Source organism: Marmota marmota, unplaced genomic scaffold, assembly GCF_001458135.2.
Source record: "Marmota marmota marmota unplaced genomic scaffold, marMar, whole genome shotgun sequence".
In the NCBI taxonomy this organism is placed as follows: Eukaryota; Metazoa; Chordata; class Mammalia; order Rodentia; family Sciuridae; genus Marmota; species Marmota marmota.
The window spans coordinates 15,679,053-15,705,079 of record NW_025999941.1 but is presented as its reverse complement, the minus strand read 5'-3'; the positions used below and the strand labels follow the sequence as shown (position 1 = coordinate 15,705,079).

The 26,027-nt window shown below is 42.9% G+C and overlaps 1 protein-coding gene across 1 annotated transcript in view; it reads left to right on the top strand.

Annotated features, from left to right (window-relative positions):
* The first annotated feature begins 2,316 nt into the window (after nt 1–2,316).
* Cadps (calcium dependent secretion activator) overlaps nt 2,317–26,027 on the top strand; it is a 468,098-nt gene continuing 444,387 nt past the window's right edge. Inside the window, 2 exon segments of the mRNA XM_048801213.1 lie at nt 2,317–2,901; nt 2,904–3,121. Coding sequence (XP_048657170.1) covers nt 2,685–2,901; nt 2,904–3,121 — 435 coding nt within the window. The 5' untranslated portion in view covers nt 2,317–2,684.

The following is a 26,027-nucleotide window of genomic DNA, read 5'->3' as shown; positions in this document are numbered from 1 at the left end:
TGGTAGCACTTGAGAAATTCCGAATGGTTCTGCAGACCGAATCCATGGCCATTCTGCCACCATTTTATTATTTAAGAATATTTGAATGCCCAAACTTGTTTAAGTATGGAATATTTAATCATCAAATGGCTTTTGGCTTTCAGGAGCACCTCCTCCCCAAATCATCACATATTCCCTGGCTAACTGAATTTATTTCTTTATGTCCTAAACACTGTCCCTCTGCTTAGCCAAATGGATTCTATTTCATCTCACTCTTTCCTACTTGGCGTACCCTTACCTATCCCTACCCTATTTCTACAGAGTTCCATGCTTTACTTAGTCACTTAATGTATCACTATGGTTTTGCAAACCACCTCTTCTCTTTGTAACATCTTCTATTTTTATCACTCATTCATATAGTTCTTTCCTTTACTATTTCACTCTCTTTTTTTGAGAAAGAAGAATGATTCCCTTCCATTCCAAGTTGCTTTATTCATGCAAGCTTTTTGCAGGTTGCTAACCTGGATTTGTAGATACGTTGACTTAAAAGAGTGCTGTCAATCTTGTTCACATGGTTATGTTGTATCTCCCAAAGGAGATTATAGACTCTTTATAAGAGACTGTCTCCCAAGAATTCTATCTATGCCAAGTGTCTAAAACAATGTTCCTTTAGAAATGCCAAATAAAGGTTGTTGATGCATAGATTTGCCTATTAGTCACTATTAAAATACAGGAATATTTTGTTCCAGAGAAACCAACAAAACATTACTTGAACATTTTTTTTTTTACTTCTTTAGAACAATTAAAAAGCAAGAACTGCTAAATTTTAGAAATTCCCATATTGTCCATTTTTTTTTTTTTTGGTGTGTATGTGGTGCTAGGGATTGAACCCAGTGCCTTGTGAATGCGAATCAAGCACTCTACCAACTGAGCTATATCCCCAATTTTTAAAAAAATTTTAAGTTGATACAGAATGCATAATGAATGTAACAGTTGTGTCCTTTAAGTGAGATGATAGTGAAGTCAAATATAAGTCATCTGCATGTTACTTAATTTAAAAAATCAAACAATTTTTGGAGTGTATGTGAAATTCGATGTTATTTAGAGTTATTTTTCAGGTCCCAAATAGGTTAGCCAGAAAGCTTTATTTGACTATCCAAGTTTATGGTAAAACTCATGGTGAATTGGAAAACACACAGACTGTTGTGTTGTAAACTTAACTAATGCTATACATCTACAGTAGCTCCCAAGAGTACCTACAGATAATTAGAGAATTAGAAAACACATAAATATAGCAAATGGGGTGCGGGGAGGTCGAGAGAGGTCTCCAAACAGCCTAAGCAGCAAATGTGGAGGGTACTGGTTTGTTTTCCATCCATCTGCAGGTCGCTGATTAGATTCAGAACGCTGGCCAGCTCCCCCGTGCAGGGGTTTTATAGGCCTAAGCGAAAGGAACTAGGGGAAGGAAGGCACCATCAGCTGCTCTGTATTACTAGACAACCCCACAGACCAAGGGAGTCGGTACATTAATATGCGGACGCTGCTCAATTCTTGGGGTGTGTCTTTCTCATCGGGGAGGGGGGCACTCCTCGGCTTACCTATTCCAGCGAGTCAAAATGGATGAAGAAAGGGGTGAGAGACCAGAAGAAACCTTGCTTTTTCTGGGGTAGGTTCATTACAGCATAAAGTGATCTCAGTTCTTGGGAACCTAAGAATGCTCATCATAGCTTTAGGGAGGTAGGCAAAAGCAGGGGTTCCACTTAAGAAGTTGAGCTGCATGATCGATTCGACAACACACTCAAAATTTGATTCCCTTGTATTTTAATTAGAGTGGGCGTCTGCGTAGTAAATCGCTGGAATCAGAGTTTTTACGGGAGGGACAAACTTGCTGCCCAGCCCCCACCGCCCAGGCTCACGCCTGGGGCTAGGAGATCGACCCTTTCTTCACCACACGGAAACTCGCACACTTCTTCTGAGTGACTGACACCTCTTGATTTGGCCTCTCCAGACGGCCTGTTCTCGGCTGGTAAAAAAGTCACTGGTTTCTGTATTTTTCCCTCCCCCAAGAACTTTTTTGTCCCCTGGAGGGGAACAGAGGTCAAGACAATGAGAAGTGGGGATCAAGGAGGAAAATAGCCACAAAAGGGAGGGGGCTAGGAAGAAGTGAAGGCGTTAGGGTCAAAAGTGCTGCGACGCTGAGGCTTTGGGGACACTCCGCACCCTCCCCCTCTCCAAGCCCTTTGCAACCGCCCTTTACGCCGCGGACACGGGAGAGTTAAGCCAATAAACACGTAAGCGCCGCTCCCTCCCCAATCGGCAAGATGCCTCTCCGGCTCTTGGCTGCATCGACAGCTTGCAACACTCGGCATCTTTTCTGGAGGCGCCTCCTTCACCGGCTGCAGATGGCATCCAGCTGCGGGCTTGGGGCTCGCAATTGATTCTCGCCCTTGCCCACCTCGGATCCACGGACGCACCTCTCGCTTCTCCTCCTCCCCTCGCGCTCCTGGGTCTAAGCCCAGCTCGCGATCGCCGGGCGGAGGAAGCAGTCGCGGCGGCCGAGGCTGAGCAGCAGCAGCAGCGCGCTAGCTCCCTGACCTGGGGAGAAGCGCCCACCCGCGAGAGCCGACCTCCGGCTGCCTCCAGCGCCCCCCACCTTTTGCACCCCAAATCGGGGGCTCCAGGGACCCCCCTTCCCAGACGCCACCATGCTGGACCCTTCGTCCAGCGAAGAGGAATCGGATGAGATCGTGGAGGAGGAGAGCGGCAAGGAGGTGCTCGGCTCGGCCGCGTCCGGAGCGCGCCTGTCTCCCAGCCGCACCAGTGAAGGCTCGGCCGGCAGCGCCGGGATGGGGGGCGGCGGCGGTTCTGGGGCCGGGGTGGGCGCAGGCGGCGGCGGGAGCGGCGGCTCGAGCAGCGGCGGCGGGCCGGGGGGCTGCAGCCCAGCAGCCGAGCCGGCGGCGGCCGGCCCTCCAGCCCCAGCCCGTCGGTGGTGAGCGAGAAGGAGAAGGAAGAGTTAGAGCGGCTGCAGAAGGAGGAGGAGGAGAGGAAGAAGAGGCTGCAGCTCTATGTGTTCGTGATGCGCTGTATCGCCTACCCCTTCAACGCCAAGCAGCCCACCGACATGGCTAGGCGGCAGCAGAAGGTAGGTGCGCCTGGGAGGCCCAGGGAGCAGCCCCGGACGTCGCCAGGCGGGCGGGGCGAACAATGGGAACTGGCGNGGAGGAAGGGGCTGCGAGGCTGCCTCCCCGAGGCCCAGTCCGGCCCGGAGTTGCTGGGACCCGCGCGGGGCCTGGAGCGCAGCTCAGCGCCGCGTGCCCGGGCCTCCCTGCCAGGGTGCTGGGCAAGCAGGTCCCGCTGTGTAACCCCGTAGGCTCGGGAGTGACTTGCAACCCGCGGCGCCCAGAGAGGCCTTGCTCGCTTGCAGGGCTCCCAGCGCTCTCCTGCGGCCGGCGGCTGCGCTCAGCTCCGGCCCGCCCTCTTGGGCGTGCGCTAGGCGGGCGGGGGCACCCGGGAGGTGGGGGCGCCGGTGTGCTGGGAAGAGAGCACCTCCGAGTAGTGTTTAGCTCCCCGAGGACTCACGGTAGCCTCAGGGGCCAGCGGGAGAGACGCTGCGAAGGGCACCCTCCTCCCAGCTCATCAGCTGATCACCAACCCGGGTCGCCTAAGGGCCCAGGGGCACCTCTCCCCACTGGTCGCGGTTCTTTCCAATCGACCTTCCCCTTTCACACTGACTCCGGAGTAGGGGCGCGCCTGGTGGGCCTTCTGCCAGGGTCAGCACCTCCACCTTCTTCCCTTTGACCCTCTTCTCTTCCCAAGGTGACTTCGCTGCCACCTTCTGGCTCGCCGAGGCCCTCCAAACCCTGCTGCTTCATAAAGTGCAGCTGCAAAAAAAACCCTATTTCTATCAGCTATTCTCCAGCCAAAGAAAGGAGGGGAGTGGTGCACACGGCAGGGTGAGGGGCAGTGGCGGGGGACCAGCAGTCAGGAACCCAGGTGGAGTTAGTGAGGAAAGTCAGCAGTGGAGCTAGCAAGAAAGCCAGTGAAGCCCCCAAAGGGCGATGTGACCCCATCACATCAGGGCAGCTCTAACCCCATCAAGGGGGTTAGTTTCTTAAAAGAGACTAGTGTCTTAAAATAGTGCATTTCTCCGTTGCTGTCTTTTAAGTCTGAATTGTATGTTGCTGTAGTAGAGTGTTAGATTTTTCCATATTTATCTTACATCGTTATCTTGAGTTAGCACAGATTCCTGTTTGTTTTGCTTACATACGTACACACATTACCCAACCCTGCCGATTTATTTCAGCCATCACAAGTTTGGATATCAGTTTTTACTAAGAAATAAAACTCATTTCCTGGCTAAGAGACAGAGGTGGGCTCTTCACCCCACCCTCGGAGTGGCCCCTTACTTTTTTTTTTTTTTTTTTTGGAGTATCATAGAGCAAAAGTATTCTCAGAGCAACAAAATGTATTTTTGTTGTTGTTGTTGTTGTTTTTAAGGTTGGATGTTGGGTCCACAGAACCAGACATTTCAATTTTCAGCTTGGAATTACTGCAGTAATTGTGTCTTCATAGCACTGCCAAATCCATCTCCAGTGTATCCCATTAGTGACAGCACTAACCAAAGATGTGCTATACTTTCACAATGAAAATAAAAAGAAGGGGGGGGAACCCTTTCATTAACAAAGTCTCAGTAACTGTGTCCTTTAAACAGATGATTTTTCTCCATTCCAACACTGTAACAGGAAAAAAAAAAAATCCCACCTAGACCCAGTTCTTCCAAACAAACCTTCAGCCATCTGACAAAGATCATTATGAGGTCACATTTTTCTGATCTGATTATATGTTTTACCTAAATGCATTCAAAGCTGTGGTTTTAAGGGGCAAGCTGCTTCTGTTTTAACCCATGACCTTAACATCAGAGAAACTCCAGAGCAGATAGATAACATTGCCCTTTGGTCAAACTATTTTTAGTTATTGCAGGAAAATATTGCTAAATATATATACCAGCAAAGCAACCCCAGGGCCTGTTGGCTCTACTGGGAAGCTGAATATATATATCTTCTTATGTATAAGAGAAGATAAGCTTTTCCCATTGTTGTATTTTGAAGTTTTTAATGCATTTCTGGAAAAGTATTTTTGCTCCTTCTCCAAATAAAAGTCTTAAAACTCTGATTTTTTTTTCTTGAATGAAAGATCAGTGAAAGTAATTGAAATGTTTTCATAATCATTGTGTTAAGACTGTGGCCAGAAAGTGGAATTGGAGAACTAAAATTAGCCTTGAAGAAATATAAACTGCTTGTATACTAAACAGGAGTTCATAGTAGAATAGAAATGAACTAGAAAAACCCAGAGAGAAGTAAAATGATGTAGAGAAAGGGATTTAGTGACATGGGAGGCAAAAAGATAGAACTGTCTATGAAAGGAATTGCTGAATAGAGGAAAAGATCATATTGTAGAAAGTATAATGCACCTTATAAAACTAAATAGTCTATATCATTACTATATGCAAGAGGCCACACTTTGATCATTTTTTAAGAAGATAAACTTTATTTTGTAGAATAGTTTTAAATTAGCTAAAAACTGAAAATCAAAATAGTACAGAGAGTTGCTATTGACCCTACAGCTAGTTTCCCCTATTATTATTTAATATCTTACGGTAGTATGGTACAAATGTTATGACTGAAGGAGCCCCTAGCAATACATTGCTATAAAGTCCATAGTTTATTTAGATTTCCTTGGTTTTCATCTAAATTCCTTTTTCTGTTCTTTTTAATCATTTTAGTTCTCCTCAAACCCTATCAATATGCAAATTACCAAGAGAAAACTGAGATTGGAAGGTTTTGTGGTTGCCTAATACACTAAGTAGATAGGTAAATGAATGAGAATTAAGACATGGGGACATTCTGATTCCAAAGCCTATCTTTTGAATAGGAGAAACTGGCCCAAAATATTCTAGTACAAGAACAGAAGCACCATGATAGCATGTCAAGTGTACCTGTCCACCCAGGGTTATTTCTACTTGACTTGCTCTCTACCCCTCTTCCTCTGGGAACCAATCAAACAATCAACATGGGCATTTAGGTATTAACCTCATAAGGAATATAGAGGAAAGAGCTAAGCAGTTAGCTGGTAAATCCAAACACCAGACTGTTGTCAGTTTTGCTATGTGATTCTAGCTGAAAAAAAAAAGTATTTTATTTTAAAAGAATCATTGGGAAGGAGCCAGGGGAAAAGGTGCCATTGTTTGGATAATTTTGATAGTTAATTACTTGGGTTTCACTTTTCCTAGGGTCGGGGATAAGTACCTGGGCATTCCAACCATCTTATTTCATTAAAATACAAGACTCTGAACAGACAATTTGCAAACCCTATTTTATCATTTACAGGCATATTTTGCTTGCATTTCTGTGACTCTAAATATAACTTGATGGTGTTCATCATTTATGACCCCAAACAAAAAATTCCGTACCCGACTGTCAAAATTTAGATTTCAGCAACTCATAATGACAACAGTTCTTTGCTTTCCCTGCCCCCTCTTCCCCCCATCCCTTCTTTTGTCAGAATGGTAGAATGAATACCTAGAAGTTGGCATGGCAAAGCTACACCATCTGTTTCTAAACTGTGTAGTAACGGTGATGGGTGGCTACCTCGTGTGAACTAGCTACATATAGATGTTACTGAGGGCGTGTACAAGCAGGCATTGTAAACAATTCTGTGTAATATTTAGATTGACAGCACCATTATTTTTAATTGGGAATCATTCATCATGCCTGGATTATGAAGAGTCTGAAATGAGCCTTCTTTTCTTTGCATATGTAGGTGTGTGCGCCTGTACCTCTCTGTGCAGGTATTTATATGACGGTAGGAAGGAGTGATCCTAAAATTGTGTCTACTTCATGGTGACTCCTATTTCATTCAGGAGGACTTGATGACTGCACCAAATGTGTTATAAATTCAAGCTACTCATTTCCATGTGATTCAGCTTGTAACCTTCCCCTGAAAGTACAGCCAATGTTGAGTCACTTTTAGCCATAGAGAATCCATGTTTACCCATTTATTTATTTGGCTGTATTTGGGCACAACTTAACAGCGAGGCTTTTCATAAAATTTAAGACCTAGTACTGGTTAAGTCTGTGTGTGTGTGTGTGTGTGTATTTTAAATCAATAATAGTGATTCGTTCATTCTGATATGCTTGGAGGCCCTTGGATTGCTCCACTATTCAAAATTCTTAAGGTTCACTTTGTCAATGCAAAATATGATTTGCATTCAAAAAAATAAAATAGTCTAACCTTTTGAGAGAACTAAGTAACTGTTAAACCAGATTTCCTTCCAGCAGAATTACATGTTTCTCTTTTCATCAGAGGGAGAATTGAATTATTTAAATATGTTTTTTGACATTTTCCCTGCAATCTCTTTGGTGCAGACAGAACTGTTATGCCCTGGTACTAGCAGAGACTTTCTGAAGATGCAGAATCTAGAAGAAGTAATAAAAGAGGTTTTTGCCTCATTACACACCTGAAATAGCCTCCCGCTTCCCTAAAACCAGACTGAAGGACAAAGGAAATTAAATCTTTCATTCCTGAAGAATTGCACTGTGTAAAGTAATAAAAGTCAAATGATTCAGAGATCTTTCCCCTGCAAAAGCAAATTCAATACACAATCATAGGCTATCACTTTGAAATATGACCAGTATTTGATTTGGGGCCAGGTCTCTACAAACCGAAGCTGAAAAAGATGAGGAGAGTTCTCATGTCCAAATGAGTTTTAATCACCCACTGCACCAAGCACTCTTCCAAGCTTGGAGGCAAGAACCAAAAGCTGTCTGAGAGATCAGCTTGCTGATTTAGGGGAGTTTAGGCTTCATTTGGGAAGAGAACATATATGTGTCAAATAAGTTGGGAGAAGGAAAGTATTTAATAGTAAGAAGCTGGTTACAAGCTCTAAAGGAGAGAAGGGGGAAAGAGCATATGCATAAATTCATAAACACTGGAAGTGATACAGGAAAAAATCCAGAAGGAAGCAGGCTACTTCAGGTCTTGAAGAAGGAGCACAAGTTGGGTAAGCAGAAGGAGGGACAGGTATTCTAGTCTGCAAAAGAGCAGGAGGCAGCAGGAATGTAGAGAAGAGTCCCTGCTGGATTGGAAATGTTAGATCATTTTGATTCCAAGTGGCAGAAACCTAACACAAATGGCTGAATCAAAAAGAAAAGAATGTGGCGGGCAGGGAGACAGCTTCTTAGTAGGTATCATTGAAAAACCCCACAAAGAAAGAGAGTCTACAAGTTCAAATGAATACAGAATTTTGAAAAGCTAGGTGACGGGGAAAGGCATGGCTATTGGAACATGCACTGGAGCTCAAACATGACCACTAATGAATTGCTGGTTGTAGGCAAGTTGTTGGTCCCTGGGGTAATTTCTTCTTCATTTGAAGATGGGGATTGGGAAGCTCCCGGAGATTTCTAAGGTCTCTCCCAATGTAATCACTTGTTGTTCTTTCTGGACCATGAGGTCACTCTTTATGAAGACTTATAAGTTCTTGGGGCTGAGGTTGTGGCTCAGAGGTAGAGTGCTCGCCTACCATGCGTGAAGCATCGGGTTCAATCCTCAGCACCACATAAAAATAAAAATAAAAAAATTAAAGATATTGTATCCACCTATAACTAAAAAATAAATAAGTATTTTTTAAAAAGACTTATAAGTTCTTTAAACTTGGATTTGCTTATGTTTTTACAAGATAAGGCACAGTCTTCAAAGAATCCCTGATGGTTAGATGAAGTTAGAATTTGTTGAACCCAACTTCTTAAATTTTCAGATGAGGAGATCCGATCTCAAAAGGTTAGAAGAAAACAGATCTCATGGGAGAGGGTAAAGCCTACCCCAGAGAGCCATAGAGGTACTTTGTTTACAAAACACTTTCCAAATTTTTCAGTTTTTTGAACTAATTATCAACATTTAAAGCTATCAAGGTTCTCTCTCTCTTTCTCTCTCTCTCTCTCTCTCTCTCTTTTAATGTGGATTTCTGGCTTCTCTTAAAATGGGAAGATGTTGCAGGACGAGGCCAAAGTTTTCATAGATTTGCAAAAGGCAACAGCAGTAAGACTCCCCAGCCATCACTTAAATAGTGGAATCTTCATCAGGTTTAACTGAATTATACTGTTCCAAGTGGAAAATCATATATACATGCGTGCAATAAGACGGCAGCTCATGGTTTTTGTTGACACCATTTCTTAACAAGTATTGATGGTTAGGTCCTGGCCCCTGTAAATCCTCCTAGTGAGTAATCTGGAATTTTGAAGTCTATGCTGTTTCTTGTTATTGTAACAGTTTATTGTTTCTGCACAGTTGTAGCAGTGAGGGTCAGAATCACCTTTTTTATTTTTTGTCTGCCGCTCCAAGCAAGTGATGGAATGAATTTTCTGTTCTTAACAGGAAATAAAAGTAAAGAAGGCAGCCAATAGTTTGAGGCTGGTAGGTGCTATGGATAATCTTGACTGACGATGAAGAACAGAAATTAAGATCTTAGACTCTGAATCTAGAAGGCCTGGGTTTGCTTCCTAACTGTTAGAGGCTCTGTGATCTTGGGCAATTTATTTCATCTGTCTGAGGTTCCGTTGACTTACCCTCCCGTAAAAACGGGCTAGCCGTGGTACCTCCATGATTGGGTTCCTGTGGAATGGAGATAATCAATCAAAGCTCTCAGAAACAGGTCTGGCATGCGGTACATGCAATGTGCGTATTAGCTCTTGTTATTGATAGGTTGATATATGTAGCTGTGTGTTATTTTTATTGCTATGTTGATATATGCAGCAATATATTATTTTTAATCTGTAAAAGGATCAAGCAAATTAATATATGTGAAGTTCTGGCCAGAGAGAGCCTTATAGCTGTCATCGTTGTCATGGTCATCACCATCAACATGATGAGCAGACCCAGGAGGCAGGTGGTTTAGATTATAGCATCCTCCACAAGCCAGCTGGGGTCAAGGGCACAGTACCTCCCGCCTTCCTCTTTCATTGAGCTGTATTACTTCAGACAAAGAATGGGCCATCTCTCTGGCTTTAAAAACTCACTTTGAACAAAAGCCTCAAGGACAGGATTGCCAGGCGATTTGTCAAATGGTGGATGCCAAGCACGCTTCGATGGGGTACGGGTGCCACAGGCTTATCAGAGGACTTGTAAAGGGTCCCACAGCAGTGCTTACTCCCCATGTGGCCTTTCTTATTCTTGCTTTTATGGAGGAGGTCACTTACCTCTTCAAATCTTGATATTTTGGTCCTGATTCAAATGTGTGGGTTTTTTTTTTGTTTTGTTTTTTAAGTGTTGAATGATGTACGCCTGTCATCCCAGTAGCTTGGGAGGCTGAGCCAGGAGGATCGCAAGTTCAAAGCCAGCCTCAGCAACTTAGCAAGGCCCTAAACAACTCAGAGAGACCCTGTCTCTAAATAAAATACAAAAAAGGACTGGGGATGGGGCTCAGTGGTTAAGAACCCCTGGGTTTAATCCCTGGTACAAAAAAAAAAAAAGTGTTGGTTTACCTTATTGGTATTTACTATTGCCATTACAAGTAATCTCACCAATTACATGTTTTTGTATGTGTGTAAGGAGTAAATTCCAAGAATATCTGACTAACTGTAAATGCATCTATCTAAACATATATACACATATGTCTATGCACACATATGTATTATTCATCTATCAAGGAAAAGAAGCCTCACGTGAATAGACAATGTGCAGACAGAGCACAGTGAGTTTCAGCTCTGTTCTCAGTCCCCGGTTCAAATTCTTGCTTGGTTTTGTGACCTGGTGCTGGGTGATCGTTACAACTTAGAGGTGAGGTATCTCCCCAAACCTCCTGTTAGTGCAGGCATATTTAGAGGTGAAATGATTGGATTATGAGAGCTGTATCCTAATCAGTCCTAATCGGAAGGTGGGTCACTAGGGGCAAGCCCTGGAAGGGAGAAATCTTCCCTGTGGTCCTTGCCCTCACTTTTTCTCTCTGCTTACTGACCCCACCATGAGCTGAGCAGCTTTCCTCTGGGCCCTTCCCCCAGAATGTGCTGCCTCAGCTCGGGCCCAGAGCAATGGAGTTGGCCATCTCTAGACTGAGACTTCTGAAGCCATGAGCCCCAGATAAACTTTCCCTCTTCGGATTTGCTCTTGTGGGGTGTTTCCGTCACAGCAACACAAACCTAACTTAAACGGTGAGCTTATGCAAATTACCCATCTCTTTATGTCTTCATGTTCTCCTTTGTAAAATTGAGGAAAAACAATAGAGAGGATTACAAGAAAAGACGGGTGCCAATTGTTTGGCAAGACCTCAGGATGGGATGGATGCTCAGCAAACATGAGCAGCAACAGGAATAACAGCACTCATGCATCTAGGTCCACTAAAGGTCCCCACACTATTTCAGACTTAGACACCTTTACTGGAGTCACTCCTTATTCTAGAAGGTCTTTCTCGCCTTTCTTCCTTGGATTTGTTCTTCTTTGTTCTTTAATTAGCTCAAGTGTCATCTCCTTTAGGAAACTTTATCAAACCTTCATATTGGGCTCAGTCTCTCACAACTCTGTAGTCTGCCCCTCTTAGCTCCTGTGCACTGTGTTAAATTAGCTGTTATGCCAGGTGCGGTGGCACACAACTGTAATCCCAGTGGCTCTGGAGGCTGAGGCAGGAGGATTGTGAGTTCAAAGCCAGCCTCAGCAAAAGTGAGGTGCTAAGCAATTCAGTGAGACCCTGTCTCTAAATAAAATACAAAATAGGGCTGGAGATGGGCCTCAGTGGTGGAGTACCCCTGAGTTCCTTCTGTGAACCTTTAGTGGACCACCCTGACCCTGGGGACAAAAAAAAATTATCTTTTATGTGTGCATCTCTCTCACCAGGCTTTAAGAACTCCCAAAACAAAGTCACTGTACTCCATTTGATTTCCCCATCCCCTAAACAGTGTTTGGGCACATAGTAGGTGCTCAGCAAATGTTTAGTCTTCGTACTGATGCTTTATTTCTTAGAGAGTTTTGAAGATGAGGAGGTGAAGGGGTTTTAAATACAATCTGCTTGTACTACAGAGACACAAGTTATTTACTTTAATAAAATCTTCTCCGTGGAAAACATGAAGGGTGAAGCAATTTCCAAGTGATTTCAAGATAATTTATGCCACGGAAACATGCTATCGATTACCTCAAGACTTGGCTTGTTTATACCAAGAACTGACAAATTCCTAGTTCCAATATGGACAAAAGTCTCTTAAAAGCCATCCACAAGTATGAATCGCTTGCAATAGCTAAATCTGAATTGAACGGTAGTGCACATGTCTAAATGGCCAAACATTAAAATAAAAATGAGCCACAGTGAGAACTAAGTTTCTATGTTGGGTTTGTGTTTTATAACAAACTGTATTTAAATTTAGCTTTCTCTGGGGGAAAAAGTCAAGAGCATTATAGTGAAATTTATGCTATACACACACACATATACATAAATACATATATACATATATATATTATATATATATGTCTATACACGCATACATATGTATACCATTCCCAGCCCTTTTTATTTTTTTTATTTTAAGTTGCTTAGGGCCTCTTTAAATTGCTGAGACTGTCTTTGACTTGTAATCCTCCTGCCTCAAGCCTTCCAAGGGGCTGGGATTATAGGAGTGCACCACAGTATCTAGTTGCTTAAAATATCATCAGTCACAAGGTTGTCAAAGTTATGTCATAGAGTCTGTAAGTTCTATATGTTTAGACATAACTGTGCTTCTTTTCTGGACTTTTATTCTTTTATGAGATTCTGGCATTATTTTCCCTGTTCTTTTAATGTAAGCTGTCTAAGGTCTCTTCCAGATGGAGAGAGAATATAAATAAATTATAACTCTGGGACTATTGCATATTGAACATGTAAGAAGAACATAATATGCATAAAATATCTATTAAAAAAAGGACAATTACTTCTTAGGTATGGCCTTTTCTTGATACCTTTCACTATTCAAAGGGGAAGAAATTGCCCTTTTACTGTATCATTCCTTTCATTTTAACAAGTGGGAAAAAGATTTGAAAAATGCATTGAATTATCAAGTCTTCAAATGTTCCAATCTGCTGGCTGGTATTGTAAAGTTGAGCGATAGGGAGGAAATTGATCATGTACTGCTGGCCTTTCCACAGACTATGAGAGGAAAATATCAACTTCATCTTTGGTAGTTCTCTAAATCACTTCTGTAGAGTAGTAAAGTTCTGAGATACTTTGAAATTAACTTTTTTTTTTTTTAAGTCCCTAAGTGTTGCAGGAGCACATGCTAAACTTCAAACCCTTCAGGGGCTGTAACGTTTTCAAAAAGACAATGGGATTTTGGCAAACACGCAGAGAATCTACTGTGCCACTTAAGAAAGCAAATGGAAAACATTGAAAAATTTTTGCAAATAATTACGCCTTCTGCAGAAAAAAAAACAGCCTTTTGGTGTGGATGGTAGGCTCAGAGTTGTTTAAGCAAATGAGTTGAAATATATCTATGAACATCAACTTTGGTGATTGTTTTTTTCTGAAATATGTAGCAACTGCTGTCTATAAAGCAACGTGTCGTAACATACTGTGTTCAAAACATTTCTTGGGGGCTTTTCCATATTCAGTGTTTGTTTGTTAGACATCATCACACAATGTTATACGTTGTTTAGAGACACTTGTACATAAAGGAACTTACTAGATCCTATAGGCAAAACGCACAGAGATGTTTTAGACAGCCTTCCTGACCTCGGGGAATCTGCTGGTCTGGTTGGAGATTGGAGGAGCACCTACATAGAATAGCGTAAGACAGGATGGGCTGAGTGTCTGAATGTCTAGTCTTCGCACTGACACTTTATTTCCTAGAGAGTTTTGGAGATGAGGAGGTGACAAAGAGCAATGACTACCCAGAATACACATCTTTTTAAAAAGTTACTTTTTCTTCTAGTTCTTTGTCATAACTGAGTTCTTTGTCATAACTATGGCTGTAGCTGCTAACATGTCTATGTTGAGAATTCTCCAGTCTCTGTCTTCTGTAGACCACCAACCCTTTATGCCTGCTCACCTCCATGAGTGCCGTTAGAGGAGTGGCTGCGTGGGTGTTGAATGTCGTGAACGCCTTGTTCTGACCTATAGGGAGGTTAGGAACTTGGATTGGAATGTGAATCAACCTCCTGCTTTGTTCTGCAGGGAAGTTTTGGTGCCAAAATATGGTCAGCTGACTTGAACAGGAGGAAGTTTCACCATGAAGTTGATGTCATTTTGGGTACAAGTGCTTTCCTATGATGAGGGCCAGTAGCCAGAGGTTCATAGAAAGCACAGACCAGCCAGAAGACATCGGAAAAAATATTGACCTTCAAGATATCTCCCCTGGCTGGCCTCAGACCACTCAACAGTAACATGTTATCTTCTCATCCATATTATTGGTTTTATTGGATTTTTTAAAATTTGGGGTTTTTTTTAGATATACATGACAGTAGAGTGTATTTTGATATATCATACATACATGGAGTATGACTTATTCTTCTTAGGATCCCATTCTTGTGGTTGTACATGATGTGGAGTTTCCCTGGTTGTGTATTCATACTTGAACACAGGAAAGTGATGTCCAGCTCATTCCACTATCTTTGCTATTCCCATCCCCCCACCCTTCCCTTCATTCCCCTTTGTCTAATCTAATGAACTTCTATTCTCCCCCACCCCCTTATTGTGTGTTAGCATCAGCACATCAGAGAGAACATTCAGCCTTTGGTTTGGGGGGATTGGCTTATTTCACTTCACATGATAGTCTCCAGTTCCATCCATTTTACTGGCAAAAGTCACAAAGTCATCCTTCTTTATGACTTTTAATATTCCACTGTGTACGTCTGCCACATTCTATTTCTCTATTCATCTGCTGAAGGGCATCTAGGTTGGTTCCATAGCTTAGCTCTTGTGAATTGAGCTGCTATAAACATTGATGTGGTTGTGTCACTGTAGAACGTTGATTTCAAGTTTTTTATGTGTCAATAGACATGTATGATTTGGATCTGGGCAGAGGGATGGAGAAAAGCTACGTGCTCTGGCCAGCCTTCCAGAATTCTCCTCCTTGTGATTTCATGTTCCAGTTGAAGTTAGAGCTCTCCTGAGAGGTCAGGGTGCCTTGATCTGAGAGAAGAGTCAGATGTCCTTGGATCATCTGGTCAGTGCACCATCCTATCGGCTTCAGAATACCCCATCAGCTATCAGAGGGTCTCCACTCTCGGGAGGTGGGTGCATTCGAAGCTAAGGAACAGTTCAGGTTGGAATGTGAGGCAGGAGATTAGGTCCTTCAGGGTCAGCATGAGGAAAGAGAGAACTACAGCAAGCCTCAGGCAAGAGGTATATCATGGTTAAAGGAAGTTGGGACCAGATAATGGTAACCAGGGAAACTTATAGGGCTTCATCGGTTCCTTATTGGCTAGGGGGTAGTGGGGTAGGGGGGCTTTTCAAAATGATATGCATCCCTGAGTTGCTCTGATGTCCAATAACACTGGCTATCCAAACTGACTGAGACACCCGGGTGATGGCCAGAGGAAGGGTGATTGGCCTTGACTTTGTCTTAAAGTGATTTGCTTTCCCACAAATCATTTTGAGGCTTGAATTTTTCAAAAAGTATGGTCATCACAAACAAGATGAGGACATTATTTGCTCCATCATTTCTCCCTGGCCAGGTTGGAAACATGTTCCTATAAATTTTGTGGGGGTTTGGGTTTTTTTTTTGTTGTTGTTGTTGTTGTTGTTTTGGTATCAGGAACTGAACCCAGTACCACTTAACCACCAAGCCACATCTCCAGACCATTTTTGACTTTTATTTAGTTATTGTGGTGCTGGGGATTGAACTCAGGGCCTTGTGCATGCAAGGCAAGCACTCTACCAACTGAGCCACATCCCCAGTCCCTTTTTTGTATTTTATTTAGAGACAGGGTCTTACTGAGTTGCTTAGCGCCTCACTTTTGCTGAGGCTGGCTTTGAACTCACAATCCTCCTGCCTCAGCCTCCTGAACTGCACTGGGATTACAAGCATGCACCACTGTGCCCGACTCCTATGAGGTGTTTTTTTTTTTTTTTTTTTTTGTACCAGGGATTGAACTCGGGAGCACTCGACCACTGAGCCCCAGCCCCAGCCCTATTTTGTACTTTATTTAGAGACAGGGTCTCACTGAGCTGCTTAGGGCCTCACTTTTGCTGAGGCTGGCTTTGAACTCACTTTGGCCTCCTGAGCTGCTGGGATGACAGGCATGCACCACTGCACCCAGCCATCCTTGAGGTTTTGACAAAAGCCACATGATGTTTGCCAGGCTTTCTGGGAAAAAGAAAAGGATTTCTTCCCCCCCTGCCTACTTTGCTGAGACAGCCTCTGAGCGACTGTGTGTTGTAATTCAGTGTGATCGACCTTCAGAGTCAGGAGACGCTGTCAAGGTCTGCACTTGTTTTAATTAATTAGAAGGATGTCCCCCTCCTGCCCTGACCCCTGGCTGCAGTTCTAAACAATTGTAGATCTGCCATTTACTCTAAAGAGCTTTTCATATTTCCCCCCTCTGTTTCTAGGAGGACAGCCCAAAGCTATCTTTTCAGTCAATATTCAATTAGGATTCCTGTTGTGTGAAGCTCCTACAGAGCTTCGTCACACAGCCGCTTGGCTTTTCCACACACCTCCATTTGCTTTTGTGAGGAAAACAATCCATCATTTTTTTTCCACTCCAGAAAAGTGGTTCTGCTGCAAGCCTCATTTCAATAGGATGCCAAATTAACAGCGTCTGCTTACTTCCTTATGACCTGGCAATAAATGACTGCGAGAATCATTGGAAAAGAAAAACAAATGCACCATTATACATATTGGATCCCTGCGCACATTGAGGGAGATTTATGATCCAGAACACTTCCCTCTCCGTCCGCAGCAAGAACTCTGGGCCTTCCCTTTTCTGTGCCCTCATCCAAAGGCTTTTATGTGAGGCTTTCCTGAATCACTCTCCTTGGGCATATCTTTTTGTTTCCCGAACAATCCCATACTCAATACCATCTTTGTCATTGAACTGTGGTTTCAGAACAAAAACAATTCACTCCTAGGATTTAAAAAAAAAAAAAAGATTTCTTTTGTTCAAATGTTATAGCAACAAAGATATTAGAGAATATGATGATTCCTTTGGATTTTATTTATAGCAAATTAACCTGTCTCGTTTAACAGCCAGATCTTTGGAGAAAATAGCCATCTGAGACATTTCCATTAAGTTGAAGGAGGATTTTAAACTTGTTCCTTAACTCTTGACTCATCCAAGCAACATGGGTCTTTAAAGCGATGTGGATAATCTACCAATTTACCCAGTGAAATTAACCCATATGAACTGCTCATATGCTGTGATATGCTGATTTTTTAAGTCCATTGAGTATAAACCAAGGAGTGGGATACCTGGGTTAAATGGTGGTTCCATTCCCAGTTTTCTGAGGAATATCCATACTGCTTTCCAGAATGGTTGCACCAATTTGCAGTCCCACCAGCAATGTAGGAGTGTGCCTTTTCCCCCCACATCCTCACTAACCCTTCTTGTTTGTAGAGTAGCTTTGATTGGCTTGCACTTTGTAAATATAATAAAATCTATAGATCCTATTTTTAGTGGACGTGATTGGGCATCTACTTTTTCAACCCCCACTTTCAAACAATTTCTTTTCAGATTCCTTCATATCCCTCTCTTCAGAAAGAGACTTTAAGCCTATCAGCACATGGTACTGTACTTGAAGTACAATTGGTTCATGAAAGACAAAGTGACCTAATTGATGTAATGAGACTGAAGGGAAGGATTTGTATGCTGTGTTGGGGAGAGAAGTGCTGTTCCCCCTCCCCTGACCAATAGAACCCAGGAAGAATGTGCTATGATGGCTGCTGGCAGCCATCTTAGCACTAGGAGGAGACTCAACCTAAGCCATAGTTGGGACTGAAGGTTGTGAGGCAAGGGAGACGTGGAAATAACTTGAGCTCTTGGTGTCAATGTTGGGCCATGAAAACAAACCAGGCCTGGACTCTGCATTACATCAGGACTTCCAACAATATTGTCAATTCCCTTGGTGTGTGTGTGTGTGTGTGTGTGTGTGTGTGTAATTTTGCAATCTACTTTTTTTGCACATCATTAGATAAAGGAAATTTTACCATGTCAGTGAATATAAAAATATGTCCTTCTAACTGACATCAGTAGTCAATCTTTTTAAGAATGTATCATAATTTATTTAATCCATTATCGATTGATCTGTCTTTCACTATTCTGCAGTGAGCCTCTTTGTCTACATCTTTCTCTACCCTTTTATTGCCTGTTTGTATTTCATCTTTCACCAGCTCCCTGCTCTACCATCCACAACTATATTTATTATTTGTTTTTAAGACTTTATTCTATTTTATTTTATTTTTTTAAACTTTTTAATTTTTTTAAGTTGTTGATAGTCCTTTATTTATTTTATGTGATGCTGAGAATTGAACTCAGTTGCCTTACACATGCCAGGCAAGTGCGCCACCACTGAGCCACAGCCCCAGTCCTTTTAGAGACAGGGTCTCCCTAAGTGGCTTAGGGACTCACTAAATTGCTGAGGCTGGCTTTGAATTTGCAATCCCTCTTTCTCAGCCTCCCAAGCCCCATGCACCACCACACCTGATTTCTTCTATCACTTTTATTATTTCATTTTTTACCTTTATGTTTCAGAATCATTGGATATTTACGTTGATATAATGAGTGAATCCTCAGACCAATTTACATTTTTAACAAATGAATGGTCAGTGGTCTCAACATCATAGACTTTGAAATAATCTGTGTTCAGGTTATCTTAAACGCCTACATATTCAAAAACATTCTTATTAGTGATTGAAGTTTGGTTTTTGTTTTGCTTTGGATAGAAAGACATTGATGTATATTATGGTTTGGATGTGAAGTGTCCCACATGTGAGAAGGTGCAGGAAGGTCCAGAGGAGACATGACTGGGTGGTGAGAGCCTTAACCTAATCAGTGAATGAACCCCCCTGATGGGATTAACTGGGTGGTGGCTGGAGGCAGGTGGGGGTGGCTGGAGGAGGTGGCATTGGGGGCGTGGCTTTGGGGTCTCTATTTGTCTCTGGAGAGTGGAGTCTCTCTCTGCTTCCTGGTCACCATGTGAGCTGCTTCCCTCCACCACACTCTTTCTCCATGATGTCCTGCCTCCCCTCGAGCCCCGAGGAGTGGAGCCTGCTGTCTATGGACTGAGACCTCTGACACCCTGAGCCCCCAAATCAACTTTTCCTCCCCTAAAACTGTTCTGGTTGGGTCCTTTAGTCACAGAAGCAAAATAGCTGAGTAAAACAATTATCTTCTCTCAGCAAGGTGTGACCCACAGCCTTCAGAAACTCTAGAATAGAATTCAGTATGTTCCAGGAAAGACCATGTTCCTGCCACGAGAGACACTGATGGCCCACTCTAGTGTTCACGGGACACAGCTGCAAATGGAGCATGTTGTGAGAAATATGTTGCTTTTTTAAAAAAAATTTTTTTTTAGTTGTTGATAGACTTTTATTTTATTTATTTATATGTGGTGCTGAGAATCCAACCCAGGGTCTCCCACATGCCAGGCAAGTGCCCACCGCTCAGCCACCACCCCCGCCTCGAATCTGTCGCTTTAACAGGGAGATCAGTCATTTAATTCTATCCTGACCACACCGACTGGGTCTCTCTATTTGTGTAACTTAGGAAGTGTTGAGTTGTGGGTTGGAGTTGTTGAAAAGCAGCTCATTTCGATCCCTTTCTGAGCAGACACGAAGGCATTCCAGTTCATTCCGTGGACACATTCCCTTTCTCAAAGGCCTTGGAAATGCTCCGTGCATGCCAACAGCACTGCAGGAAGTTGAGCATCAAGGGACACCAGGAGCCCAGAAGCCAATCTTTCTTCCTACTTATTTTGTTTTATATATTTTAGGAGCTTTCTCACAGTTTATCACTGTCTTCTTGACTGTCGGCCATCCATATGGAAAACGGGGTGACTGGGGTGATGGACCCTGTTTGGACTTGACCTGGTGGAAGTACCTTTTATTTCCTGGAGGCTCTTTATGTAGTTTTTCATTCTGCCTTTAGAAAGAGAGGGTAATAGTGGCAAGTGACCACAGGGACGTGTTCCTCTGTTTGAACTGCTGTTCATTTGGAAATTCGGTTCACAAAATTAACAGGTCAAGTGCAAGATAAAGCATTTGCTCCTCCATGGGGGAAGGCCTTCTAGGGCTTGCGAATTCTCTTAGATATCAAAGAGGTCTGGGAAATGGGTTCCAGAAGATGTTATCAGACCAATAGCTTTTACATTTTTAAAAAATTTCTTTGTTTGTTTTTTATTTTTTTTAAATACATGACAGTGGAATGCATTACAGTTCTTATTACACATATAGAGTATGGTTTTTCATATCCTTGTATATAGAGTATGTTCACGCCAATTCATGCCTTTATACGTTTATGTTTTTTCATTACCATTCTTATTACACATATATACCACAATGTTTCATATCTGTTTATATATAAAAGTATGTTGACACCCGATCCGAGTCTTCATACATGTGCTCTGGATAATGATGTCCATCCCATTCCACCGCCCTTGCTAATCCCCTGCCCCCTCCCTTTCCCTCCCAGCCCTAGGATGATCAAAAGTTGGAAATATCAGTAATAGGTCTCTGATCTGAAAAATTCCCAAAGGAGAAAGCAAAGGGAGGTGGCTCGTGGCTTGTGGACACATCTAGAAGGAGATAGCTTCTTATCCAAGCCCTGCAATATTCCTGGAATGGCCAAAAGTGGAAATTGGAGATTGGCTTCATCCAAATATTGAGATACAGAAATGCAGGACATTTGGAAAGATGTAGAGTGGTATATTTTGATTGGAGCCTAGGATATGCTTCAGAAAATTCAAAGTTAATGGAGACCGGGGTGCGGGGGGNGGGGGGGGGGGGGGGGGGGGGGGGGGGGGGGGGGGGGGGGGGGGGGGGGGGGGGGGGGGGGGGGGGGGGGGGGGGGGGGGGGGGGGGGGGGGGGGGGGGGGGGGGGGGGGGGGGGGGGGGGGGGGGGGGGGGGGGGGGGGGGGGGGGGGGGGGGGGGGGGGGGGGGGGGCAGATGGGTCCCGGTCAGGGCAGATCTCAACAGTCGCAGCAGTGAGCTTGTATTTATTTTGTGTACAAGGGGGAAAGAGGTAGTAATGATTTTTTAGTAAGGGAAAGCTCTGCTTACATGATTTTTTTTTTTTGATAAGTCTATGTGGTGTGGGTTAGGAGAAGAGAGGTCCATGGAGGAAGAAATGTTCACAGTGTCTTGAGGGGGCCGTCAGGAACCGGACTTGACTCCTGGCCAAGGAAAAAGAGACAAGAGAATGGAGGCCAAAAATCATCTCAGAGGAAATGCCGATGGGATTTTGTGACTCTAAGTGGTGAGACCGGAACATTTTGTCCTATCAAAAAGCAAAGAAGTCATTAACAAAGTAGTCACAGCTACTAGGATCCCATCAAGAGGACTCGAGAGCCTCCTCGAATAGGCTCTGACCAGCCCAAGAGGGGACAGTGTGAGGGTTTAGAAAGAGTGGAAATTGCTTCAAACCATGACATTTGTTCATATCGACCCATTGATAGTGACATTAAGAGAAAGAGACTCATCTTGTTGGTCTGTTTGGGAAGATGCTAGAAAGACCTATATATTATGAAAGAGAAAATGGATCCAAGGAAGGACCCACGCATTTATTCTCTTTCCTCAGGACAGGGCATCAGGCCAACCAGTTGGGGGAAGTTTCTCCTTTGAGAACACATGACGTAATATATAAAGAAGGAATGGCAGAGCTGGGTGTGGTGGCTCACACCTGTCATCCCAGCAGCTCGGGAGGCTGAGGCAGGAGGATCGTGAGTTCAAAGCCAGCCTCAGCCACTTAGCAAGGCCCTAGGCAGCAAAACAAGACCCTGTCCCTAAATAAAATATTAAAAGGGGCTGGGGCTGGGGCTGAGTTGTTGAGCACCTCTGGGTTCTATTTCTGGTACCCAAAGGAAAAAAAAAATAGAAGGAATGACAGGATCAGATCATCATCACCATTTTACAACTCTAATGAATTGATGGATGGGTCTAGGCAGCGGGTGGAGGGTTGACATTCTCAAGAGAGAAAAACTAGACTTTACAGGTCTTCTGATGGAAGTGCAGCATGCAGTCTAGCAAGTGGTCCTGCCAGAAACTGAACGTAATTCTAACTATTCATCTGATTATTCAGAGAACAGGAAGTACATGGAGAGCAGAGCTTGCTAAGTACCACATGGGAACAAGATCAGGAAAGTTTGCGCAATCAGAAGTTGATTTCTTTTTTGTACCAGGGATTGAATCCAGAGGTGTTTAACCACCAAGCCACATCCCAACCCTTTTTAAAAATATTTTTTTTTTTATTTAGAGACAGGGTCTCACTAAGTTAATTAGGGCCTCATAAGTTGTTGAGGCTGGCTTCTAACTTCAATCCTCCTGCTTCAACCTCCCTTGGGTTTACAGGTGTGCACTACCATGCCCAACTAGAATTTCCTTAAAATAAAACCAGGCCTCTTCAACAATATCAACAAAATACTGCCACAAGAAGGGATAGGTAAGAGAGGGAGGGCAAGAGGAAAACAATGGATAGTTTAAAAGAAATTTAAAATTTAAATTAAAAGAATTTAAAAGTATTTTTCATGGAAAATACTTCAGGGCAATAGGGTTTCAATGGAGTTTGAAATTTAATTCAGATTCTCAAAGTTCACTCTTGCTAATTATGACAGTAGTCACAGTGATGCCGACCATTATCCCATTCCTGTTGACAGAATTGAGCATATTTCCTGTGTTTCCTCCTGACAGTATTGTAGGCCAATATACGGGGATGCTTACACTGGGCCTCAAAATTTATTGACCTGTATAATCTCGTATCTTCCTCAGACAGCTCCCCGAGATCTGTACTCATCACCTCTTCTTTAGAGGTAATGGAAGTGAGTGACAGACACAGAGTTCAGATAACTTGCTCAAGGTCACGACATCTGGTAAATTGCAAATTCTAGGCAAAGGGCTAAGTTGTGGGCTTCTCAATATCTGGACAGTTCTACTTGGGGGACTTTGGTGTGAGTCTTGGGATATGTAGTTCCATTTTACCTCACAGAGAATGGCTCAAAATGGCCAAGTACTTGTTCCTCAGGTTCTGTGAGCCTAGAAGTCTGACCCACGTTGGCCAATCTGATGGACATTTCCTCCTGAGATGAAGAGCATAGAATAGTTATGAAGTGAAAAGAACCATTTAGGATTTACTCCATCCACAGGGAGACCATCCAGTGTCCAGTGGGGCTCAAGGTCGCCGAGCTGAGAGCCCCATCGTAGGATGCAGTGTGCCCGTGACTGTTTCTGAGTATGAGAGGGATCTTTTTCTCAAAGCTCAATTTTGATTTCTGCCTATTTTATAAACCTTTCTGCCTTCTTGAAGATTCTATAGCTCACCCAATATCTTTCCAGTAAGATTCTTTTTTTTTTTAATTCAGTTAGCCAGAATAAATTTCTTGGCACATACTTGTAATCACAGCGGCTCAGGAGGCTGAGGCAGGAGGATAGCAAGTTCAGAGCCAGCCTCAGCAATTAGGGAGTTGCTAAGCAACTCAGGGAGGCCCTGTCTCTAAATAAAATATGAAAAGGGCTGGGGATGGGGCTCAGTGGTTGAGCACCCCTGAGTTCAATCCCTGCTGCCAAAAAAAAAAAGAAGAAGAAGAAGAAGAAGTTTCATTGAAAACCCAAGAATCCTGATTAACATGTGGCCAGAGTTGGACCACAAGCTCATCTGAATTTGGGACGATCATTTTGCCAAATCACAAAATAAGGGAGTAGTCTCCATATTTTCTTATGTTTATCCACTGAGAATCCTGTGTCATTAGCATGTGGAATAACCTACCTCATTGAGATGCTGAAGTCTCTGGTTGCGGTTTTGGAATAGTTCAGAAGTCTTGTGAGCTCAGGATCCTAAGGCCTTCCTTAAGTTGGCTTCATACTTCCATTGGCCACTGCTCCCCTCCCAACATGGATGCTGCTGCTTCTTGGCTTTGGAAGGCATTGATCGGGGTGGGGATACTCCTTAGTAGAACATAGGAAGAAAAGGAAAAGGGGGAGAGAATCTACACATGGATCAAACTCGGGAAAAAAAAATTTGAACTAGCTCAGAGGAATAGGCAGCTATGTCCAAAAGTGGGTGTTACCAGCCTCAATCAGGTTTGCCTTTCTTTGCACTTTCTAGCCTGGATTTTCATTTTCAATCAGGTGGTTTTACTGCTTGATGTTTTGCCTCTCCTTACAGTTCAGTGGAGCCTAAGGTGTTTGATGTCAGCCCAAAGAACCCATGTGATTGCGAATGGATGACATTTATGCTCCTTAAGTTCATCCCAAGTGGTAGTAACTGAATTTCATGATTTAACCCTTTATGTTTCCTTTCCTGACAATGGAAACGTGGGCTCAATGAGATATCCTTTGGGAGGAGCAAAACAATAATATTGATCCCTACCCACAAGTATCTTGAGCTCTAGATGATGCAGTTTTATTCAAGCCTTTAGATTTTTATAGTTGACAACGGCTTAGATGTTGACAGTAGATATTTGCAAAGCCCTAGATAATGTTTTATTTTAAAGGAAAAAAAAAAGTATTGGTCTTTTTACATTCTGAAGTTCTAGTGAGGCTTTTCATTGTCTTCTAACAATCCATTTTCCTTTACTTCCAAATACCAGAACCTGATATTTTTTCCACGCTGAAAAGAAAACAAAGATATTTTTTTCCAGCTCCTCTCTTGTATATAGGTGTTATACCAAGACTAAGTCCCTGGTCCATAGGATGAAGTCAGTGACTTCTAGGAAGTCTCATGAAGGAGGTGTCCTCTCCCTTCCTTCTTCTTTCCTCTTTCATGCTGGATAGAAAGACCCAATGGCTGGAGCTTGAGCAGCTACCTTGGACCATGAGAGAAGTTTTGTTATGAAAATGGTAGAGAAAAAGAACTGGAAGTGTTTAGGGGCTGAGGCAAGGTTTCCTCTACGTCTGTACTTCTTTGCTTTAACTTTGATTTCATGCATACACATGGGCAAACACACACGCGCACACACACACACACCAGGTGCTATCTTGTTTATATTACTGTTGGAGTCTATTATAATTCAATTTTATTTATTTTAGAAATACAAACATAAGATACTGCCTTTGACATAGAAATCTCAGCTATTCCTTTTTCATGTCCACGAATCTTTGTTATTTAGTAACTTTGCTAATAATGAAAACATGTGTGTTTATAGTCAAAACAAATAGTAAGGAGATAGAGTGAGGTATCATTTTCTGTTTAATGTTGATTAACAATCACTAAAATGGTCGAGTATTATAATGTTTGGATGATTAATTCACTTTAATTTAAAACTGCCTCATTTGTCTCCTGGGAAAGAGCATTCTTGATAGAATTACCTGTTAATGTTTTTATTTTTTTGCAGTTTAGAAAAAAAATGGGAAATTAATTTATCCAATGAAACAATATAAGCAAAAATTTCATTATACTAGAGCCCGATAGTGTCGCTAAACTTAGTGATGAATTGACATTTTTATTTTAAACACCTTTGTCACAGTCTTTACAGAATGCCAGGCATCCCAGTGGTTAGGAAGAAAACCAGCTCCCCACCAGGCTGATTGGGCTTAATTCTAAGACCCTTCCAAATGAACCTTGGTTGAAGAGCGCAGATATGTTTGCATAGTTGTGACGATGACGGGGAGTATAAAACTTTTGAATTATCCTAATTCAAAGCAAAGACTGTGTCTATACAGGGAGATTATGTCCGTGTCTCCCAGTCAGAGGGCCTGCGCCTCGTGAAGACCAGACCCTGGCTCCTCGTGTTGATCCTGGCAAAGACCCTTAAACCTCTGAGCCTCAACTTCTCTCATCTACAAAAATGAGGCAAACTGCTGCCTTGTAGAATTTTTTAAGGTTTCAATTAAGTGAAATCATCCAGGCACCTATATCTAACATATTGCTATGCACATGACCTACAGACAAT